Genomic DNA, 20,152 nt, shown 5'->3' with positions numbered 1-20,152 from the left:
AGATGCTCATTGTTGTCTGTCTCCATCCTGGGGACTGGTTACACGTCCCGTGACTGTAGATCACCATGTAGGCAGGCAGGGGAGTTCTAGCACCCAGCTCTGCTGGCAGTCTCCTTTCTGGTAACATTTGGGAAGGTGATGCTCTGTGCCTCATTTTCCCCACTGCAAAACAGCAATGTCAGCATTGTAGTGGAACTTTATCTCTTCATTTCAGCCCATTTCATGGATGTCTAGAACTAAAACTGTTTTCAAAGTTGAAAGTTTTATGAAAGACTTTCCCTAGTTCTTGTTGAAGTTATGGATTGAGGCTGTAATTAGGCAGAAAGACTCTGGGTCATGCTGGGGAAAGGGTCAGGCTGGAGATCAGGCTGTTCTCCTCTGACCTTAAAATCTGTAAAACCAAAATATTCATCTGGGCAATATTCTGTGGCTGGAGCTTTTCTGTGCACATCCTCTGTATCATTTCAAGACACAGCGGCAACAGCCTTCACCAGACTGTATTATTATTGCACAGGTTACTTTATGGGCACAAACAATGACACAGACCAGGACAGAGAGTCACTGCAGCTAGCTATTAAGAGAATAAAAATAAACAGGAGTGTTATGTGTGCCTGGGACCCAAGCTGCAAAAGACTAGCTCATTAACTTTAAATATATCACCTAGCTGCACTCTGGAGGTCAAATTAGAGAAAAAAAAGTGTGTGAATACTTACCAGTCTACACACATCAGATCCTCATCTCCATTTAAATGCATGCATCATTTTAATGCCATGGCAAGAAACTTTTAAGGAGGAGGGAGAACCCGATTACCCTGAGACTGGCCAAGGAAAAGACTTGTTTAGGAAGCAGTAAGGCCAGATTATGCAGGCTTCCAGTTTAATGCACAAGGCTCTGAAAACTAGGTGTAAGTCTCTATTCTGCCTTTGGGTATAGGCGATACAATCCATGCACGTTTTCCCCCTCTCTTTTTCCCTCCCCAGCTCTGTCTTTCTCCAGCCCAGTGAATATTTAATTACATCTTCCGAGGGAGCTGCTCTGATGGGAGGCTTTTGGACAGACAGCAGCTGACTGAAGGCTGAGGGTTGGGGCTCTCCCATGAGATGGAGGGCAAGATGGGTTCATGCTGGTGCTCCTCTGAGCATTTAATTATTTCTTCAAAGCAGAAGAGCTCTGGCAGGAGAGTTTGCAAGAGCCCATGCAGAGGTTTGGGGGATGGTCTCCTGCACTGTCCCTGCCCAGAACATCCAACCTGGGCAAACCACTGTTGATGATAGATCCTGTGGGATCAGGACAAATGTACCAGAAGAAAGGCAGAATGGGGCTCAGGCCACATGTGTGTAGCTTGGCTTGGTGTAAGAGTGCAGCTGGGGGTATTTCATGCTGCGGTTGCGCCCCGTGGTGCCCTAACTAGCTGACTGCAGAGCTCTGTCTGTCCTCAAATGCTTGTGTTTTTCCTGCTAAACATCCTCCAGCAAATACAATCCTTCCCCTCTCCTCTCCATTAGAGTCATGGGGGCTGAGGGAAGATGAAATATTTGGACTGGAGTTGAAAGCCCACCAGCTTAGAGAGAAGGTTGTGATTTTCTGTGCTCAGCTCAGATGCACGAGTGAAGCACAGCACCTCCAGCAAGAGCAAATGGTAGTACCTTGACACATCTTTGGCCTGGGGATCTGGAAGCACAACCCCAATATGAATGAATTGGTGTTGAAGGCAAGTAGCTTAGGAAAGTAAATCCTCCTTCGGAAGTGCTGGAGGCTCCTTCAGCTCCCCGCAACATACACGTCCAACCCCGAGTTTGCTCCCTGGAAGTCCAGTGGTAATTTTACAGGCTCCTCTACATGTTAAGTCATTACTGCTTTCCCTTTTTCCACATCCCATTGGTTTATTTAGAAGAGCCAATGGCCATTTTTCAGAGGTGCAGACACCCCTTCTTTGGGGCTGTCATGTCCAAAGCAAATTTCCTTGGGCTGCAGTGTCTGGGAGAGGTGGAAAAGAGTTTGGTTTCCCAGTTCCATGCTGTTCTTAGCTGCTGCTCTATTGTCTTTGTTGTGCTTGGCATAAGTGGATGTTGAACATGATGCGGGCCCCAATGTTTCCCTGCTGTAGCTCTGTGGAGCTCCATGGTGGCAGCCAAACTGAGCTCACAACATGGCAAACATTGATGCTGGGACTCTTCAAACTGAAATTATCCCCAAGGTTTTTCTACACCCAGTGAGTGAACAGTGCGCCTTGTGACTTTGGCAGGTCCAGGACACCTTGCTGGCCATGCATGGTCTTTGGACATTGAAAAGGTTCCCAGAGGACCCAAAGACATTGCTGGGTGCCTTCAGCTTCCTCTTTCCATGATGGAGCAATTAGCCAGGCTCACATGATTGCTCCTGGGGCTGTTGATAGTGCATCTAGTTGCTATTCCTTTTTATTACCACATTTGCCTGTTTTTTGTCAGAACTGAGACAGTGTCTTGCAGGGAGCAAACCTTTGTGGGTATCTGGAAGCACTTAGCGCCCAGTCGATGCTAATGCACTAGTAATGATAAGCAGATCTGATGTGTCTCTGATGATGTGGCCAGGGACATTCTGAGTCATAGTTTTAGTCATATGAGGTTCAGCCACATGATTGCTAACCCCCTTCTGACTCTTTGACATTAATGCCAGGATTAAGAAGAAGCATTATGGGGAAGAAAAATGTTAGGGCATAACAGTAAGTAAATAAATAAATGTTTTAGGTGGTTTAAAACCAGGGGTTAAGCTCAGCTCTGGTGTTTTGCTAAGATCACCCACAGAAGCAGTGACCGTCCCTTGGCTGATGGGTGGTAACTTGGGGATGGAGTGGCATCTGGATCACATCCTGCCTGGAACCCCTCTGGTCCTCACCCACCTTACCACCTGACAGTTTTCCCTGCCCCAGCTGACCTGCACCACCATGCCTTGAGGTTTCCCTGCCCTCTGAGTTTGTAAATAAATTATTGCAATGTGTGAGTGCCTTCATCAATCAGGGACTTCAGCATGGCTCAGGTTTATAAACCTCGTCTGCATTTGTAACTTGTGGGAGCAGGGAGAGGAGAATAGCTGTGACTGTCACTGGATGGGGAGCACAGCCCAATCCATTCTGGCTGTAGCTTTTCGCCTGCTTGTGTCCTGTCCCTCCTTATGAGGTCGTTTTCCTTTAGTGTGATGAGTTCTTGCCAAAGTAGTTAATGTGAGCTTGGAGCAGAAGGTGGGGGTAGGATGTGAACACCACACACATTATAAATTGGCCCAGGGGGGCGGTGAGAGATTGTGGCTTTGTGATCGCCACTGATGACAGTGTTGTTCAGGGCTTGCTGGATGGCTTGAGGAAAGGAGCAAGGGAAGGTGAGAGCAGTGTAGACAGCATGCATGTTCCAGCCTGGTGTTTTGCTCCTTTCTTCCCATCACTTAAACCCAACTAAAAGTTCATTTCTGAATAAGCCGCACATTGCTTGCTGTGAATATCAACTACTCCCAGGCGAGGAGCACATCTGTAGGCACAGCAAAGCCAAATGCAGGGATGTGCACAGTGTTTGATTTGCCTCCAATGCAGATTCTTGAACAGATGCTTGATGTGTGTGTGCATCATGCATCAGCTTGTAGCGCACCGTGTACATGACTATGGCTCAGAGGAGGAGGAAGGCATCTTTTGACTGTACCCAACACAAATTTTGAGCTGAGTGCTGATGGGTGGCCTGAACACTCGTAGATCCTACAGGCAATGTGGGTATTGCGCATTACCTGGTTATGCAATGGTTGTAGACAGCAGTCCTGTGCATTTTCACCTTGCAGCCATGCAGAGTTGAACTGGGTGTGTTTTGGAGCCTATGTGTTTGTCGTGGTTTAGCCCCAGGCAGCAACTAAGCACCACGCAGCCGCTCGCTCACTCCTCCTACCCCGATGGGATGGGGGAGAGAATTGGAGAAGTAAGAGTGAGAAACACTCCTGGGATGAGATAAGAACAGTTTAATAATTGAAATAAACTAAAATAGTAATGCTAATAGTATCAGTATAATAATGATAATAATAATAATGATATAGGAAGCTAGTGATGCACAATGCAATTGCTCACCACCCGCCGACTGATACTCAGTTCCCGAGCAGCGATCGCTGCTCCCTGGCCAACCCCCCCAGTTTATATACTGAGCATGACGTCATGTGGTATGGAATAGCCCTTTGGTCAGTTTGGATCAACTATTCTGGCTGTGCCCCCTCCCAGTTTCTTGTGTACCTGGCAGAGCATGGGAAGCTGAAAAGTCCTTGACTAGCATAAGCAGTACTCAGCAACAACTAAAAACGTCAGTGTGTTATCAACATTCTTCTCCTACTAAATCCAAAACACAGCACTGTGCCTGCTACTAGGAAGAAAATTAACTCTATCCCAGCCGAAACCAGGACAGTGTTGTTTTTTATAATATTTCTTTCCTGGCTGTTGGATACTGTAAAAGGAATTTTCAGCCAAAATTGTGAATTCTCTTTATATTATGATGCTGCAGTCTCCTGAGATCCTGATGGAAGGAAGGTTTAAACACACACAGCTTAAAATTAATGTTAAAGGGATATTTCTACCAGTCAAAATGTTTTGGGGTCTAGTTTCCTTGCTAGTTAATGGTTTTAATTGAAAAAGCAGTCAATAAGGGGAATAGGTATTTTGTAATGGCAATGTTCTTCTGAGGTTGTGGAAAATGCTATAATTAAGCTGATAATTAAACCCTGTGAAATTAGTTATGATCCCTGGCAAAGGCACAGGGAAGTCATGAGCAAGGGTTTGCCCAAAGTCTTGTTCTGAGTCAGACACAGAGTCCAGGAGTCCTGGCACCTGCTTTCTCATGAGTCATGTGTAGGACTAAGTCTTGCCTCTCCTCTGTGGATGAAATGACATTGCAGAAAACGTAAACTGAGTAACTCAATATTTTGGGATCGCATATGGATAGACCAAATATATGCATGCACAGGTACTAGAATCTCTTTAAAATGCAAATTGTTTTCTTGCTAATCTGGCTAATTTCTTTAACCCAATTTGCATCATAGTGTATGGTTTTGTTACTGTCTTTCCCTTGAAGCGATGTACTGCAATGTAAATCGCCTTGAATCCACTGTCACCTTGCATTACCTTCCCCAATGTGATCCAACGTGCTGTGACTGATACAATCCGACTTTATGTCATAAACTGATGCCTCTCATGGGGAAACAGAAGGAACATGTTTTCTCATAGCCCATAAATGTTTTAAAGAATGGCTTTCCAAACGATGGGGTGCCCACCCCTTTCCTTTTCTGCTTAATAAGCTGTCCCAGAAATGAGCTCCATCCTGCAAGTGCTCAGCCCACTCCAGCCCTGCAAAGTCCTTCAGTTTGTGCCAAGCCTTGAAGGTGTGAGCAACTTTAGCAATTGGATGGGGTCTTCTTGCACATTACAGGATCAAAGCTATTATGAATCCTTGCTGGGTTTCCTTTTAGAGCCCCCGTCACTGGCTCACCCCTAGGATATTCACTCTTGACTTCAAGAAATTCCAGGCAGAACCTAATGAATAGGGATCACTCCTCTGGCAAATGAGCATTTTGACTCTGCTTATTTTCACATTGTGTTTCTGCAAAGATAAGGACATGGAGAGATTTCAATCAGCGGTGCATATGCTCAGATCAAGCATATGAAATATAATAAAAAGGAGAGATAGCAGCAGCATGCAGTGCACGTGGTAAAGCTGTCATGCAGGGTTGCTGCAGGTACTGCAGTCAATAGTGACATTCTAATAGTAGCCCTTGCATTGATCTGCTTTAGTCTGACAGTTTTAGACACTTCTTACACCTACTAATTTAGCAACAGGAACTACTTGGAGAGGTGGATGCAGTCAGTTCCAGCTAAATTTGAATAAAAACCAATCAAAAAGTCTTACAGTTGCTGATTCTGTTTCCAGACTTGAAGGAAGGCTAATATATCCACCCGTATCAATTGGGCTAATAATATGTAGAAGGGTATGTCTATGGACTGATAGGCAAAGGAGAGGCATATAGACCCTCTTTAGAGAAGCAGGTATTTTTTGAGATCCTTCAACGGGCATGAATTTCCCTTTTTTGCCATTTTCATTAAGCATCACAGAAGTTCTCTGAGGGAAAAGTAATATTTGATACAATTCTCAGATATACTTCAAACAGACACATGCCTCATTTACAAAACATACAATATACTGGAGGGACTTGGGACTGCATAGACTCAGTTTATTAATGGCAGGGGCAACTAATGGCACTGAAGCTGTGTCTATACTGCCTGCTCTGCATGCTGAGCACAGAGGGCTTTTAAGAGATGGATGCTGATGGAAAGCTGAAATGAAATGCCTTGTGGATTTGCAATAGCCTGGATCTTCCCTCTGTGTGTACTCCCTTCCTCTGGAGGATGGGGTTGGCCCTGTAAAAGCTTTGCAGAGACCTGGCTGTTTGGCAGCTCTATAGAGGGAAGAGCCCTGGCCATGCTGATGGCTGCTGCCTGCCTGCCAAAATTGGGTGTTTTTTGAAAAGTGACTTGCCTACAAGCTCTCTGGGGCTGGGAAATTACCTGTTCATCTCTATTTGTGCATCACCCGGTCCTGTCTTCAGGTGTGCATATGCTACAACATGGGCCATTCACTGGGATAACAACAAATTTGGGTCTGTAGGCACCATGAAGTTGATGTAGGAGGTGCCATAGTGCATGCATGCATCCATTCTATACAGCAGATTCAGAGCGGCATGTTGGACATTGGCACTAAGTGGTACTTCAGTGAAAACATTGATCTTTTTCTTTCATTCCAGGGGATGGGCAGGTTGATTTTGATGAATTTATGACTATTCTGGGACCTAAGCTGGTATCATCAGAAGGCAGAGATGGCTTTCTGGGAAATACAATAGACAGCATATTCTGGCAGGTAAGTGGTCATTTTTTAAAATGCAACTTTAGCCAACTATCAATAGCTTCCAAAATTGATTTGTTGAGGAGCACAACATGTTTTGCTAAGTGTGAATGCTTGTGTAAAGGCTATTTGGGTCCCTCTTGCTGTGTGCTGTGTAAGATGATCCCGTGTTGCTGAAGGACCTGCTCTCAGCTAAGCCCTGTTCAGGAGGAAGGGAAAGCACTTAACTGTGGATGAACTGCAGTTGAACACAACAAAGCACCCAGTTGTTTGTACAACATGCTTGGGAGCATTTTGGAATTAATTTTTGGAAGAGAAAAACATTTTTCTCGATGAGTCTTTTGAGTTAGGAGCCTTGAACCTGTCTGGTTGCTCTCAGAAATGTGCCACTCTTCAATATCCCTTGGCTGTGGTGGAGGGATGCTCCAAGCAGAATGAGGTGTGCCATGCAGGTCACATCTGATCAGTGCTTCTGCAGTTAATTCAAGTCCAAGGCTGAAGATAACGATGTGCCAGTGCAAGTTTTACCCATGGTGCTGTCCTGCTGTGGTTTGGTCCTGCTGGTTTCAGGCATCAGGGAGACGCAGGTCTGGCAGTGGGAGCTGCCTCATGTCTGTCGTGCAGCGTGATTTTAAACAGCGTTAGACTTTCCTGGAAAAGCAAGGACAGTCCAGGCTGTTATGGTGGGGATTAAAAATCTCCCAAAACACAGTGCTGCACATTTTTTGCCAATGGATTAAATGTGTGGCTTCCTCTGAGATTACTGCTCATTTCATTGATCATCCAACAGCCTTTGCTTGCTAATAAACTTTGGCTGTTACTGAGTTTATGTGAATCAGAGTCAAACCTGGATATAAGCATTTCTATCTTCTTTTACTACCCTCCAGCACTGTCCAGACTGAATTGGGTGGAGTTTTGTAAAAGTCTTTTAAAAGTCTTTCAAAAACTTGTTCCTGGCCTCCTGGCATGTGATAGAAATATCCCTGGAAATCCTAGTGTGGATTCTAGTATTCGGTTGTCAAAGCAAGAGTTTGGCGTTGGTGAAGCCTCAGTGGTTTGTAACATACCTGTGGGGATGCAAGAGCTGAACTCACACCATGAAGGGCAGGACTGTGGCAGTCACGAATGTTTTATTGCCTCCATTACACCTTGCAAGCCTCATCCCACCACGTGAGCAATGGGGAGAGGAGGAAGCACCATCCCATCCGACTGAGCCATTGGTACCTTCCACACCCGCCAGTGAGACTGGCCTCACCGGAGCCATTCAAGAAGCAAAAATACCAGTGGGGAAAATCAAATTCATGAGCTGACCTCTTTGAAGGGGAAACAGAGTAGTCTGGACCCCTCCCTAAAATTCAGCTCACAGGTTAACCTGCTGTCATTTAGTGACCCTTGAGCCCATGTAAATGGCTTTGCTCAGGGGAAGCAAGGAAGGGAGGACATGTGGTCTGCATTTAGAGCAGCAGGACTCCTGGACTCAGCTTTCGCTTTGCTCTTTCATGCAGCAGGGACCATGGCCCCACGGTGGGAAGGGACAGCCCTGGGGGTTGTCCACAGGCAGCGAAGCTTTGGCTGAATTGCACAAATGCTCCAGGGCTTCGGGAAAAAAATGTTTATGGTCTTGTAAGGGTGAAAATACATCTTTTTTACATAGCACTTTCCTGGATTTCAAATCCTTCAAAGAGAAGGCTTCATCTCACATTTCATTTCTCCTGGGGTAGGAGAGCTCATGAAGAATACAGTAATTTGGCTGCTTATTCCTAAAGAAAAAGCAAGGATAAAACCTTGTAGGAAAGTGCCATTCAGAGAACAGGATCCCTTTGCCCATTCCTCCCTGGCTTTACCCAAGGCCTCTGTAGGGCCATAAGTCAACTCATCTTTAAGCAAAATATTTATGCATCTGCATTATCTCCTGTGGCATTACATCTGATTTGAAACAAAGTCCTTTTCAGAATCAGGGCCTGGCTGTGTTTTCTGTATCTCCTTGATGTGCAATTTTCACATTTCCTGGCAAGGAGTAGCAGGGAGATGAGGATGAGTTTGGGTTGCTTGGGAGCACTTCACCCCTGCAGTCATCCCCAAGGAATAATTTTAAGGAGCAGATGATGCCCACAAGCATGTAGTTGTGACTGGTGCTAGGTGACAAGGGCAGCAAGGGTGGGACAAGAAGGGACAACTCTGCCTTGGTGTCAGCTGGCCAGGCAATGCTACCAGGAAACCTCACCCCAAAGCTGCAGGGAGCAAAAGACATCTTGAAGAGGCTCTTATATCAGTTGCAGGGGAGAGAAAATCCATGTTGGCATGCAGAAAGTTCCTTCCCCTCTTCCATCCAAACAGCTTCCCTCCAACTGTCACGATTTTGGCTCTTGGGGTATTTTTGCCGAGGGTCCAGCTTTACATACTGTGGCACTTCTGTGCAGACTCTGTTCCAAGTGCGCCTTAACAACGCTTTAAATAATGCAATGACAGAGTCAAATAATAAACAGCAGCAGAAGGAGAGAGGAATTCAAAGGAACAGACAAGGGCCTGAAGATGCATTTGCAGACGAAGCTGGGAGTGAGTTGGTGGGATACAGGAAGGCGGTTCCAGATGGCAGAATCTGCAAAGGGGAAGGATCTTAAAACAACAGCAGTGGGGCTGCAGGAGACAAGAAGGGGGTAGGAACAGTGGAAGAATAGGGAGGAGAGAGAAGGAATATGCATGGAAGAGGCAGGCTTGAAATAACAGGGAAAGGGTGCATCCTTCCTGTCGTATGTGTTGCCTAAAGAGCAATGGTCAGCCTGGGGGAAGCAGGATTCAGCCAAGAACTGAGTGTTGGCAGGTGTTAGAGACATGGAAGGTCTCTCAGATTTATTTTCCTCCTTGATTTCCCATGTGGGCTTTAAACTGAGTTATATGGATGTGGGTTTAACGCAGCTGACTCTTGCTTTCTCAGGTAGCGGACATCAGTTCTGCTCCAGTTAGAATGGCTGTCCACAGTCCCTCAGCCATGTTGGGAGGTATTTTGGGGGAGGCAGAAGTCTTCCTTGTAAATATTATTTCAGGCCAAGTCTATATAGACCAATGGTATCAGGAGAGATGAGGAAACATGGACTCTCCTCCATTTCAGAAAGTCTGTCTTTCCTGAGTGAGATGCAGCGCACACCAAGTACCATTTTGTGGAGAACATCCCCAGGTGCCTCCTGCTCTGTTTCAAAATGGTTTTCTCATCCTCATGCCAACTGTGTGCAAATGGAAGTAACATGTACCTGTGCACAGACAACTTTAACTGTCTTAAATTTTTAAGACAGTCTTAAACTGTCTTAAATATTTTTTCTTAAATACATAGCTACCTGGTAACCATTAGCCAGTCCTCAGTGTGCAGGATCATGGTCAGGAGGAGTCTGAAGGGTGGAAGCACCCAGTGAAGACCCATCTCCCTGCTTTGGGGCAGACCTGCCATGGCAAGCTTGCAGCAACAATGCAAACATCCCCTTTGCCTGCTTTCACAGGGTCTACGTTTATTCAAAACAAAATGTAAAGAAAAAAAGAGCATAGATGAGATTTTGGGAGTACCTATTGAACTCTGTTTTGGAAGCCAGTGGGAGGAGGTGAGCGTGGCCGTGCGCAGAGGTGTTGGACCTCCCACGGTCTCTCATAAGGTGTCTGCCCCCTTCCCTCTCTATCTTTTTCCCTCTGTAATTTTTAAAAAGTGGCCACCCATTGCTTGCCTTCCTCTGCCCACCTTCTCTGAGCTGCTTCTGCTGGTGCTCACACTTATTGTCCTGAAGCTGGTTTTCTGTAGTGTGTCCAGCAATGTTTTTGCAGTGGTGTGGTAGCTGTTGCATGGTCACAGAGATGCTATTTGATCAACTTTCAGGCATGAGAATTTGTTTTTCCAGAGCTCATGGAATATGAGTCTGTTTCCAGTTACGCACTGAGAGATGTGTTTTGTACAAGTGAGTTTTGAGGCATTTCCAATGCATGGCCATTCAGGTCTGTAAAGCGATTTAGATCAAGAGCATTACAGAAAAGACAAACACCACTACCAGTAAATATTAGCTCCTGTTTTTGGCAAACAGACTCCAAATCTGTCCACTGTGCCCTGCCATTCTGAGCAGAGAGAGGGATGAAAAGAGAGGGGAGAAACTGGGATTTCATATTCATCTATAATTTCTGCCCAGATTGTTTCTAAGTGCAAAGACCTTCGGGCACAAGTGTTAAATAATTTGCACAGTACGTAGTGTAGTGGATCTCCAGTCCCTGGGGGTAAGCAACAGGAACAGAAGTAATAATCATCTTGGATTATAGGATTTTAATTAAAATAAAACTCTCTGTCTTGGACAAAATGCTTTTTGAAGTCAGAACAAGTTTGAATGGTTAAACAACAGGGCTGCATCTGCATTGGATGCAGAATAAATTCTGTACCCAGCAGCACTGATGAGATTATTTGAAAAGTCAATACTTTATGTGGTGGTCATTTGAGAGGCAAAACGCTGCCTGCTATTTTTTTCCCTCTCTCTTTACTGTATGCACATGGAAGCTGCAGGGAACTCATTTCAGCCAGCGGTAATGCATTGCCCATGCAAGGATATCTGGAAGCTTTGTCTTGCATGAGAGGATGGCACTGTATCATCTGCTCAGACATGGTGCCCATTTGTCGCATTAGCTATCACCTGGTATAATTCACTGGTGTTTGGTAGGAGGCTGGTTGATTTGGGATAATAAGGCTGCTTTGCAGGAGCAGGAAGACCAGAATACCAACGTGGTGTTTCAGGCTGGGGAGATGCTGCTCAGAGATCTCACTTTTCTGCTATAGAAATATCTCTGCAGTTTTTGGGGGGGACAGCTGGAGGATTGGGGAGGTAAGTCCTAAGAACAGAGCAGCTCAGCAACTGCTCATGTTTTCTGGGCTTGGGAAAACCCTTTTTGTCCCTCCAGGCTTCCAAATACCTTTGCCCAGGAGGAGGAATACATTGTTTTTTATGATCTATGGTGGATGAGTAGGTACAGCCAAAGCTAGATCCCATGGCACCCCTGTGCAAGGAAGTAGGAATACCCAGAGGCAGGCCAGAGACAGCAGAAAACCCTGTGCTCCTGAGCTGCCAAGCTCAGAAGCATGCACCAAAGGGTATTTTGTTCTCTGGATACAGGAAAAATAGAGCAAGGGCCACATCCAGCTGTGAAGTATTGCATCTGGTGCTGGCTGGGGAATGGGTTCAGGGAGGTGAAGGGGGGCTCAGAGCTGGCTGTGAACACGGGATAGCAGAGGGACATGGCTGAATAGAACACAGTGGTTTTGTCCTCCCAGCACGGCTGCTGATGCTTTAATGATTTGCTGTGCAAAGCTGCCCATCTGTAATCTTGTTTGCAGTTGTGTCTGCAAATGCAACAGTGTCCCAGGGGAGAGATCTGGGCTTTCATGATCTGGTCAATCAATTAGTACTTTAATGGAGTGAAATGAAGGAGAAAATGTGTGGGAACCTCGGTGGCACAAGGCAGGGTAAGGAGAAGCTGTGGCAGGCAGAGAAGCTGCGGTGGGCGATGGTGTGGGAGGGAAGGCAGGGGCCAAGGATGCAGTGTTGGAGACACACTGCTGGTGAGGCATGTGAGCTGTGCACGCCTCCAGTGGCACTTGGCCCCTACAAAGATGGTTTTGCTTAAAGAGGGATTTTTCTTTATGAAGTCCAGTAGATAAACCTAATACAATTTGACCCTATATGTGAGTTTTCTCCTCATGTCCCTGCAGAGGAGTTAATTTGATGATGGCAAATTAGACTTGCCGGAGTTGTGGAGAAAGTGTTTGTGTCTCTATGTGCAATTTCACATGGTAACAGATCCAACTGCCCACGACCACCGCAGACCAGGGCATTGCTGAAATAACAGCTCGCCTCTCACAGCAGGGCCAGCCAGGTGTGGGTGTGGGTGGCTTACCCTCCTTACCCTCCTTCTCCTCCTGGGCTGGTGCAGCCCCTCTGTATGGGTGTGGGATATTGCTAAACCCCAGGAGGGGCCATTTTACACCTTGCACCACAATTGCTTGCCAGTAGTGAGCTGCTGTACTGCAAATACAACTTGATTTCAGGATTTCAAGTGCTGCTATTTCAGCCTTTCAAAGAACCATCTCAAATTGACTTCTGTGATAAAAGAGAGTTAGTTTTGCAATTCAGGGTACCAGGTGATGCTTGGGGTCAGTAGTGGTTCCTGGCAAGGCAGGTTTTGCATCTGGGCTGACTGCATGTAGTTTAAAGTGGGTAAAGAACTGCTGTTGTACTGCTGCTTGGAAAGAAAGCTGAGGTTCAGGGAGGAAGGATGGCTTAATAGTATGTGCAGACTTAGTGGCTACGTAAGTGACCTCTCTCTTGGTGACTACTTTGGGGTTTAAATCAGGAAACAGTGCAGCTGAAAGTTTGGGTGCCAAAACTTGATGGATGGTGTGAAGGACAGGCAACTGGGGCTCTACCATTGCACCATGCACATCCCCTTACTCATGCACATCCTCTTCCACCAAACAAAACCCTCCACCCCACAGCAATATTTTCAGTGTTAACAACAATGTGGGCACCTGCTTTTTGGTTGTTGAACCTGAAATATCTTAAAGTGATTTCCACAGAAAAGAAGTTCTGTACTTCTTAAAGATCTACTGTTTCTTGGGTTTCCCAAGCTGGATACCACCAAAGCTTGGTTGAAGAACTGGTTGAAAGCCTTAGCATTGCCTGTCCTGCAGAAACCACTGCAATTTGGCCTGGGAGCCAAGGCACCCACCTTTCCCATGACAGCTACTGGGCTCTGCTCAGCTGGAGTAATTGAATTCACCTGGTACACCATTAGTTCTAGCATCCTGACTGTGTTTCCAGTTTCAGAAATTAAATGTGTCCTGCAATATCTGTTCCTGCATTTTAGATTTGATATGTGGTTTCCTTCTATCCAGTTTTAAAATGTTGTGAGATCTCCCATTACAAAGACACAGATGACTGTGTTGCAGTGACAAGCAGAGTCACAAGCTGGTGTGGATAGTGTGCAGTTCATCTCAGCTAATCTGGGACACTGCTTAGACTCCTCTTAGAGCTAACAGAGAGAAATAGCCACTTCTAGGGTGCAATTCAAGGGATCTGCTCTAGGCATCAACCTCAGGAAGAGAGGCATCATGCTTCAAAAGTAACAATTTTTCTCCATTTGGCACAAAGAAAGTCTAGAAAAGTGGCTCAGGTGGACATATGTGCACTGGGGACAGCTAAATGTCGTCTGATGAGTCCCACCAAGCATTTCACGAGCTCTGCCAGTGCTGAGGCTGTTGTCAGCAGAAAGACAACAGTTCTGGTTGCCTTCTTAAATCTTCTTTTGTTGACAAAGACATTCCCACTGAGTACGTGGCACTCAATGGTTGTTGTCGCAACATGGTGAAAGCTGAACGCTTGCAGGTGATGAATTCACCTTTTTCATAGTCTGGGTATCCAGCCCAGAAGTGCTGTCGCAGCCTCTGGTGTAGATACAAACATTGGAGAGGTTCATGGCCTGGATCATGGTGGTAAGGCTGTCTGTCCTTGGACAGTGAGACTGGCACATCCCTGTAAACACTTTGCAGTGTATGAAGTTGCCAGTGGGGAGGAGTGAGAAATAATGTTTGGGTGGCCTTATTTTTATCTGTTTCTATGAAGGGACCTCATTTTCACCAGCACACATCTTTTCCTGTAACAAAAAACAGTTCTTCCAAGTCATCAGGATCAAAGTTAGACATCAAAACTGGAGACACTGGAAACAATAAAGTTTTGAAAGCACTTGTGAACTGAAGCAGGACTGGTACCAATAGCAGGAGAAAAGCAAGAGACTTCATTGTCCAACTGTGTTTTGTAGCTTCAACCAGCTTACTTATACATTTAGCCTTCGGAAACACACTACAGCTTTGGTTCAAAGTCTATTTAAAGCAGGCAGTTTATATCAAGAGGCATCCTGCCTGCTGGATGACAGTGTACAACTGTTCTGGCAGGTGGTGATTTGGCTTTGTGCACACTCTGGAGCACTCATGCATGTGTACTCCATCCAGCTCTTATGGTACAGAGGTTATTTTTTGTATGGCAGCTTATATATAAACTCAGTCTGCATCTCTCTGTGTCATTGGGATTTTTTTACCCATTCCTGATGGGTGAAATAGGAACTGCGCTGTGGTTTTCTCAGTGATTTGCTTAGAAATGTAAGCAGCAATGTGTAGGAAAGGTAGACGTGTATGATCATCATCTGACGTGTACATGGGAACCTGGAACATGGGCTGGGGAGAGAGTTTCTTGCTTGTTGTGAGCCCCTTGCTGAGGGGCGTCACACTCCCCAGCACCTCTCAGTGCCAGAGTACATCTCTGGTGCTGTTTTCTGGGGAGTGGGTGTCTTTTTTCTTTAAATGGACTTTGATGCCTTTGAAAGACATCATTGGGTGATGGAGCAGAGGTGTCATGTTTCATGCAGGGGAGTTTCAGGGGCAACAGTTCTGGCTTCAAATCCCATATCCCCTGCACTCCTAATGTCAGGAAGGATTTTCTTTAGGAGCAGAGGCTCCACCGGTCCTCAAATCCTAAGCCAGCACCAGATCTCAGGATTCGTCCTTCCTCTGCTCAGAGAAAAGGACATGTAAGGATCTGCAATTCAGGTGTCACCAGAGGACACTACCTTTGGCTTGCCTGGATATTTCATGTTCATGTAACAAAATCATCTCTTTCACTGCACTGTTGTCATTTTGTTGAAGGAAATCTTAACTGACTACAAGGAAAGTCTGATTTTCATGGAGATCAGAGTCTGGGAATTGTTTAAAACAGACTTGATGGTAGTGGCCTTTTTCTATTTCTTTTTTCTAAAGAATCCCCACTTTGAAATAGAAATCTATGTAGTGTCCTGCCTCCAAGCCCTGGGTTTCAGCAGAGTAAAAATATTGTGAAAATTTCACTAGGGTTTTAAAGAGAAGAATAAGAGGGAAAAACAGGAAAAAAGACACTCCATTGCTCATAAAGAAGAAAAAAAAAAGCAAAACTGTTGGCAACTGTTTGCAACAAACAAAAGTGTTTAGAAAGAAAAATGACCTTTTATGAAAAAAAAAAGCTAGAAAAAGAAATTGCTCTCTTGGGACAAAAAAAAAGACAGACCTCAGAAGAAATGCAAATGGAGAGCTGCAAAGGACCACTGTGGTGGGGACAGCAGATAGCTCAGGCAATGGCTGAGGTTTGTTAGTGCGAGCCAGATGAGCGGTGGATGCTGTGACATCTGACGCCAAAAGAAAGCTACCTGGTACCATCAAGCAATAAGTGATGCCCTGGTTAGATTTTATGCTTCTCAGTTGCACCAGCAAAATACCTTGTGTTACAGCCCTGAAGCAGCTGATGGACAGGGCCAGCAGCAGCTGTTGGAGCATCTTGGTGCCTCTTTCAGGTTCTAGCAGCAAGGTGCAAGAGCTGCATGGTTTCTGCTTGCACAAAGGCACAACTAGCCTGGGATTTGCCTGCAGAAGAGAGGGGCATTTGCCAGCTGCCTGCGACTTGCAGCAGTGGCTGTCCGTGCCTTGCCCACCCAACCTTCACCTCTGTGGTGTTCCCCTCCTGGCACAGGGCACATCCTTGCTGTCCCAGACTGCTGTTTCTGAGGAGCAAATGTGGTGGGCAAATCTGGTGGCCCTAGCAGACAGTTCCCCAGTCAACAGCCATCTTGAGCTGCCATCAGGATGGAGATGTTTCCTTGGCCATCAGGATGGAGACGTTTCCCTGGCCATCAGGATGGAGACGCCCTGGCCATGCTGCAGGTGCAGCCAGCTCCATCCTGCCCCTGCCTCCTGCCCTCCACTGGCACTGAGGACAGAAGGAACAGAGGAAGATGGGGTCATGGATGTCTAACAGCTACTGGTGGCCCTGAGACCATTTCCCTCCATGCTGCTTTGCCGACCTCTCTGCATGCCAGGAGGTGGGACAGGGTCACACACCTCTCTCTCCTTCCCCTGGGGTCTGCACAAGCTCCTGCCTTGTTGTGCCATGAGTGCTGCCAGCAGGCCTGCTGCACTTTGTTTTGGTTTTTTTTACTGTTTGGCAAGAATTTCATGGATAGATGTGTGATGTGCAGGTACTGAGAGCGTGTTCCCAGTACTGTGAACATCACCTCTTCCTGCAAACTCAGTACCACCACACTGGCTGAGCCAAACAGGCTCTAGTAGCGCCTTCTTCAAGCTCTGACTTTATTAATACAGTTTTCCAGCAGAGGCTTAATGTAGTTTTACCAAGTGGGTGGAAAGATGCTGATCTTCAGGAGAAATTATTTGAGGTCTTCTTTCAAACAAGTTTGCCACTTTGTTGAGAAACTGTTTCTTTGTCTGTGTGCTTTCTGCACCATTATTAGACTATCTGTGGAGGTTTGAATGTATTTCTGTGCTGGCAAAGATAGAAATCTTACATTCTGAGATGCATGCAGTCTCCAGAGCTGGTGGTCCTGATGTAGTCTGTAGTGCCACAGAGAAAATTTTTTTTACTATTATGTAGTGGTTTGACCCTGGCTGGATGCCAAGTGCTCACCAAAGCTATTCTATCATTCCCCTTCTCAACTGGACAGAGGAGAGAAAATATAATGAAAAAGCTTGTGGGTCAAGATAAGAACAGGGAGATCACTCAGCAATTACTGTCACAGGCAAAACAGACTCGACTTGGGGAAAATCAGTTTAATTTATTACCAATCAAAACTGAGTAGGAGAGAGGAGTGAGAACATGTGTAAGATAATGAGAAATAAAACCAAATCTTAAAACACCTTCCTCCTACCCCTCCCTTCTTCCCCGGCTCAACTTCACTCCTGATTTTCTCTACCTTATCCCCCAAAGCAGCACAGGGGGATGGGTATGGGGGTTACGGTCAGTTCATCACATGTTGTCTCTGCTGCTCCTTCTTTCTCAGGGGAGGACTCCTCATACTCTTCCCCTGCTCCAGCGTGGGGTCCCACCCACGGGAGGCAGTCCTCCACAAACTTCTCCAACATGGGTCCTTCCCACGGGCTACAGTTCTTCACAAACTGCTCCAGCGTGGGTCCCCCATGGGGTCACAAGCCCTGTCAGCAAACCTGCTCCAGTGTGGGCTCCTCTCTCTCCATGGGTCCACAGGTCCTGCCAGGAGCCTGCTCCAGCGTGGGCTTCCCATGGGGTCACAGCCTCCTTCAGGCACATCCCCCTGCTCTGGCGTGGGGTCCTCCCCGGGCTGCAGGTGGATATCTGCTCCACCGTGGGTGTCCATGGGCTGCAGGGGCACAGCCTGCCTTCCCATGGTCTGCACCATGGGCTGCAGGGGAATCTCTGCTCTGGTGCCTGGAGCTCCTCCTCCCCTCCTTCTGCACTGACCTTGGTGTCTGCAGAGTCGTTCCTCTCACATATTCTCACTCCAGCTGCAGTCTGTGTCCTGATGTTTTGGTTTGTTGTTTCCCCCCGCCCCCCTTAAATATGTTACCACAGAGGAGCTACCACTGTCACCGATGGGCTCAGCCTTGGCCAGCGGCAGGTCCGTCTTGGAGCCAGCTGGCATTGGCTCTATTGGGAAACTTCTAGCAGCTTCTCACAGAAGCCATCCCTGTAGCCCCCCCACTACCAAAACCTTGCCACACAAACTATTGAGTAACACACAATGCTATAAAGTGGTAATTAAAATAAATAGTCATGTAACCCAGTACATTTACTCACAGTTAAGGAAATGTATCGGGGTGCAGACGTTTATGGCAGAAGTCCAGAGCAACCTGAGAAAGTCAGTGGAAGTATTCAATATATGTGTGAGCTTGGTGGGAAGTGTTCAAAACTGATTTTAATCCCTTTTTCATAGAAATAAGCAGATTTAGCATGTGAAGGAAAGATCTCTGTTCAAAATGAGACAGGATGATGTTGGAGTTCCCTCTGGAGATGTATTCTGATGTCCAACTTTCTTATGCTGAGCAGAGACGCAAACCTCAGGACCCAGCAAGGTCCACAGGTAGAGTTCATGGAAATACCCCCATTTTTGGAGCAGAGCGTAGAATACAGTTGCCTTACCCTGGAGGAGAAATGGGGGGGAAAAAAAAAAAAGCAATCATATAACAATGATTTGCATGGTTTTAATCTTGTTCTACTCTTGCTGAGTGTGTTAGTTTTGATGTTTTTCCCCTGGAGTCTGTCTTGCTCAGGGGATTATTAGTCCAAGACGTCGCTGTCAATCCATCAGCTCCCCCTGCACACATGAAGTTACAATTCCTTAGAACTTTTGGAAGTGACAGAGCAATGAAAAGACAAATGAAGTAAATTGATGCTTTTTAGGGGCGCAGAATCTGAAAAGAGCTGTCACGAAGCAGACAGGCTGTATATAGGTGCCAGATTTCAGGGCTTTCAGGAACTGTGATCCCCTGTGAAGATGAACTCATGAACCTCAGCTTCCAGCACTTGTGTTCTTTGTATTAAGAGACAACCAAGCTAATATTAATTTTTATTTTATGGCTAGTTGGTATGCAGGCACATGTTTTCACAAAATGAGCCAGTATGTTAGGTTAAAATATATCCTTTCCCCAACACTAGCTTCTTCTTGCTACATATCAGCCCCATCCTTGCATTTTTCTAATGCCACATCTTTATTACAGACTGATGTGAAAACTCTGCTGAACTCCCAGCTCAGAAATGCTCTTGTAGTTATTCAAATAGCCTTCAGTAGACTGCATCTCTTTTTCCTACTGACATTCAAAAGTGCTTGAATCCCAAGGGCAGTTTCAGAGCAGAAGTGGAATGTATTATAATTGTAGATTATAATGATGATGAAACCTTCCAGGAATTGCTGGTTCAGCTCAGGAAAGGCGTGCACTCCAGTGCTGCAGAAAGAGAACACCTTTTCCCCAGGTGTTGTTTTGTTAATGTTGTAAAATGTTTAAGAGAACGAGAAGAAACCACTATGATGATGGTACATCCAGGCAGGTAGAGAGGGACCTCAGCTCTGGTCCTGGTGTGTCTGGAGCCAGCTGAGGCCTTACCTTCTTCTGCCCCATCTGTAGATTTGCTCAGCTTCATGTTTTTTCCTACAGAGGATAGGGCTCACTGCAGTCCCATTTAAACACTTGATTTAGAGAAAAAGCACCAGTTTAGTGCTGCATGTGCCTCAGACTAGAGACTTTAAAATAGGTGAATAGGGAACAAGCAAACTCGTGTGGGACAGGGCTGGATCAGTCAAAAATATCAGCCCAAAGCAGCCTTATGGGCTGGAAGGGGATGTGTGCCGGCTATCCCAGGTTGAACTTTTGGGCCTTGCTCTCAGCTTGCTGAGAT

General features: G+C 46.1%; 1 protein-coding gene across 1 annotated transcript in view; it reads left to right on the top strand.

Moving 5' to 3' along the window:
* Window positions 1–20,152, top strand: part of CALN1 (calneuron 1) — a 118,958-nt gene that overhangs the window by 49,206 nt on the left and 49,600 nt on the right. The window contains exon 3 of the mRNA XM_075720045.1: window positions 6,796–6,908. Within this exon, the coding sequence (XP_075576160.1) occupies window positions 6,796–6,908 (113 nt within the window). The remainder of the gene's footprint in view (window positions 1–6,795; window positions 6,909–20,152) is intronic.

The sequence above is a fragment of the Pelecanus crispus genome, chromosome 12 (assembly GCF_030463565.1).
Source record: "Pelecanus crispus isolate bPelCri1 chromosome 12, bPelCri1.pri, whole genome shotgun sequence".
NCBI classification, from domain to species: domain Eukaryota; kingdom Metazoa; phylum Chordata; class Aves; order Pelecaniformes; family Pelecanidae; genus Pelecanus; species Pelecanus crispus.
This window is presented reverse-complemented; position numbering and strand designations above follow the sequence as displayed.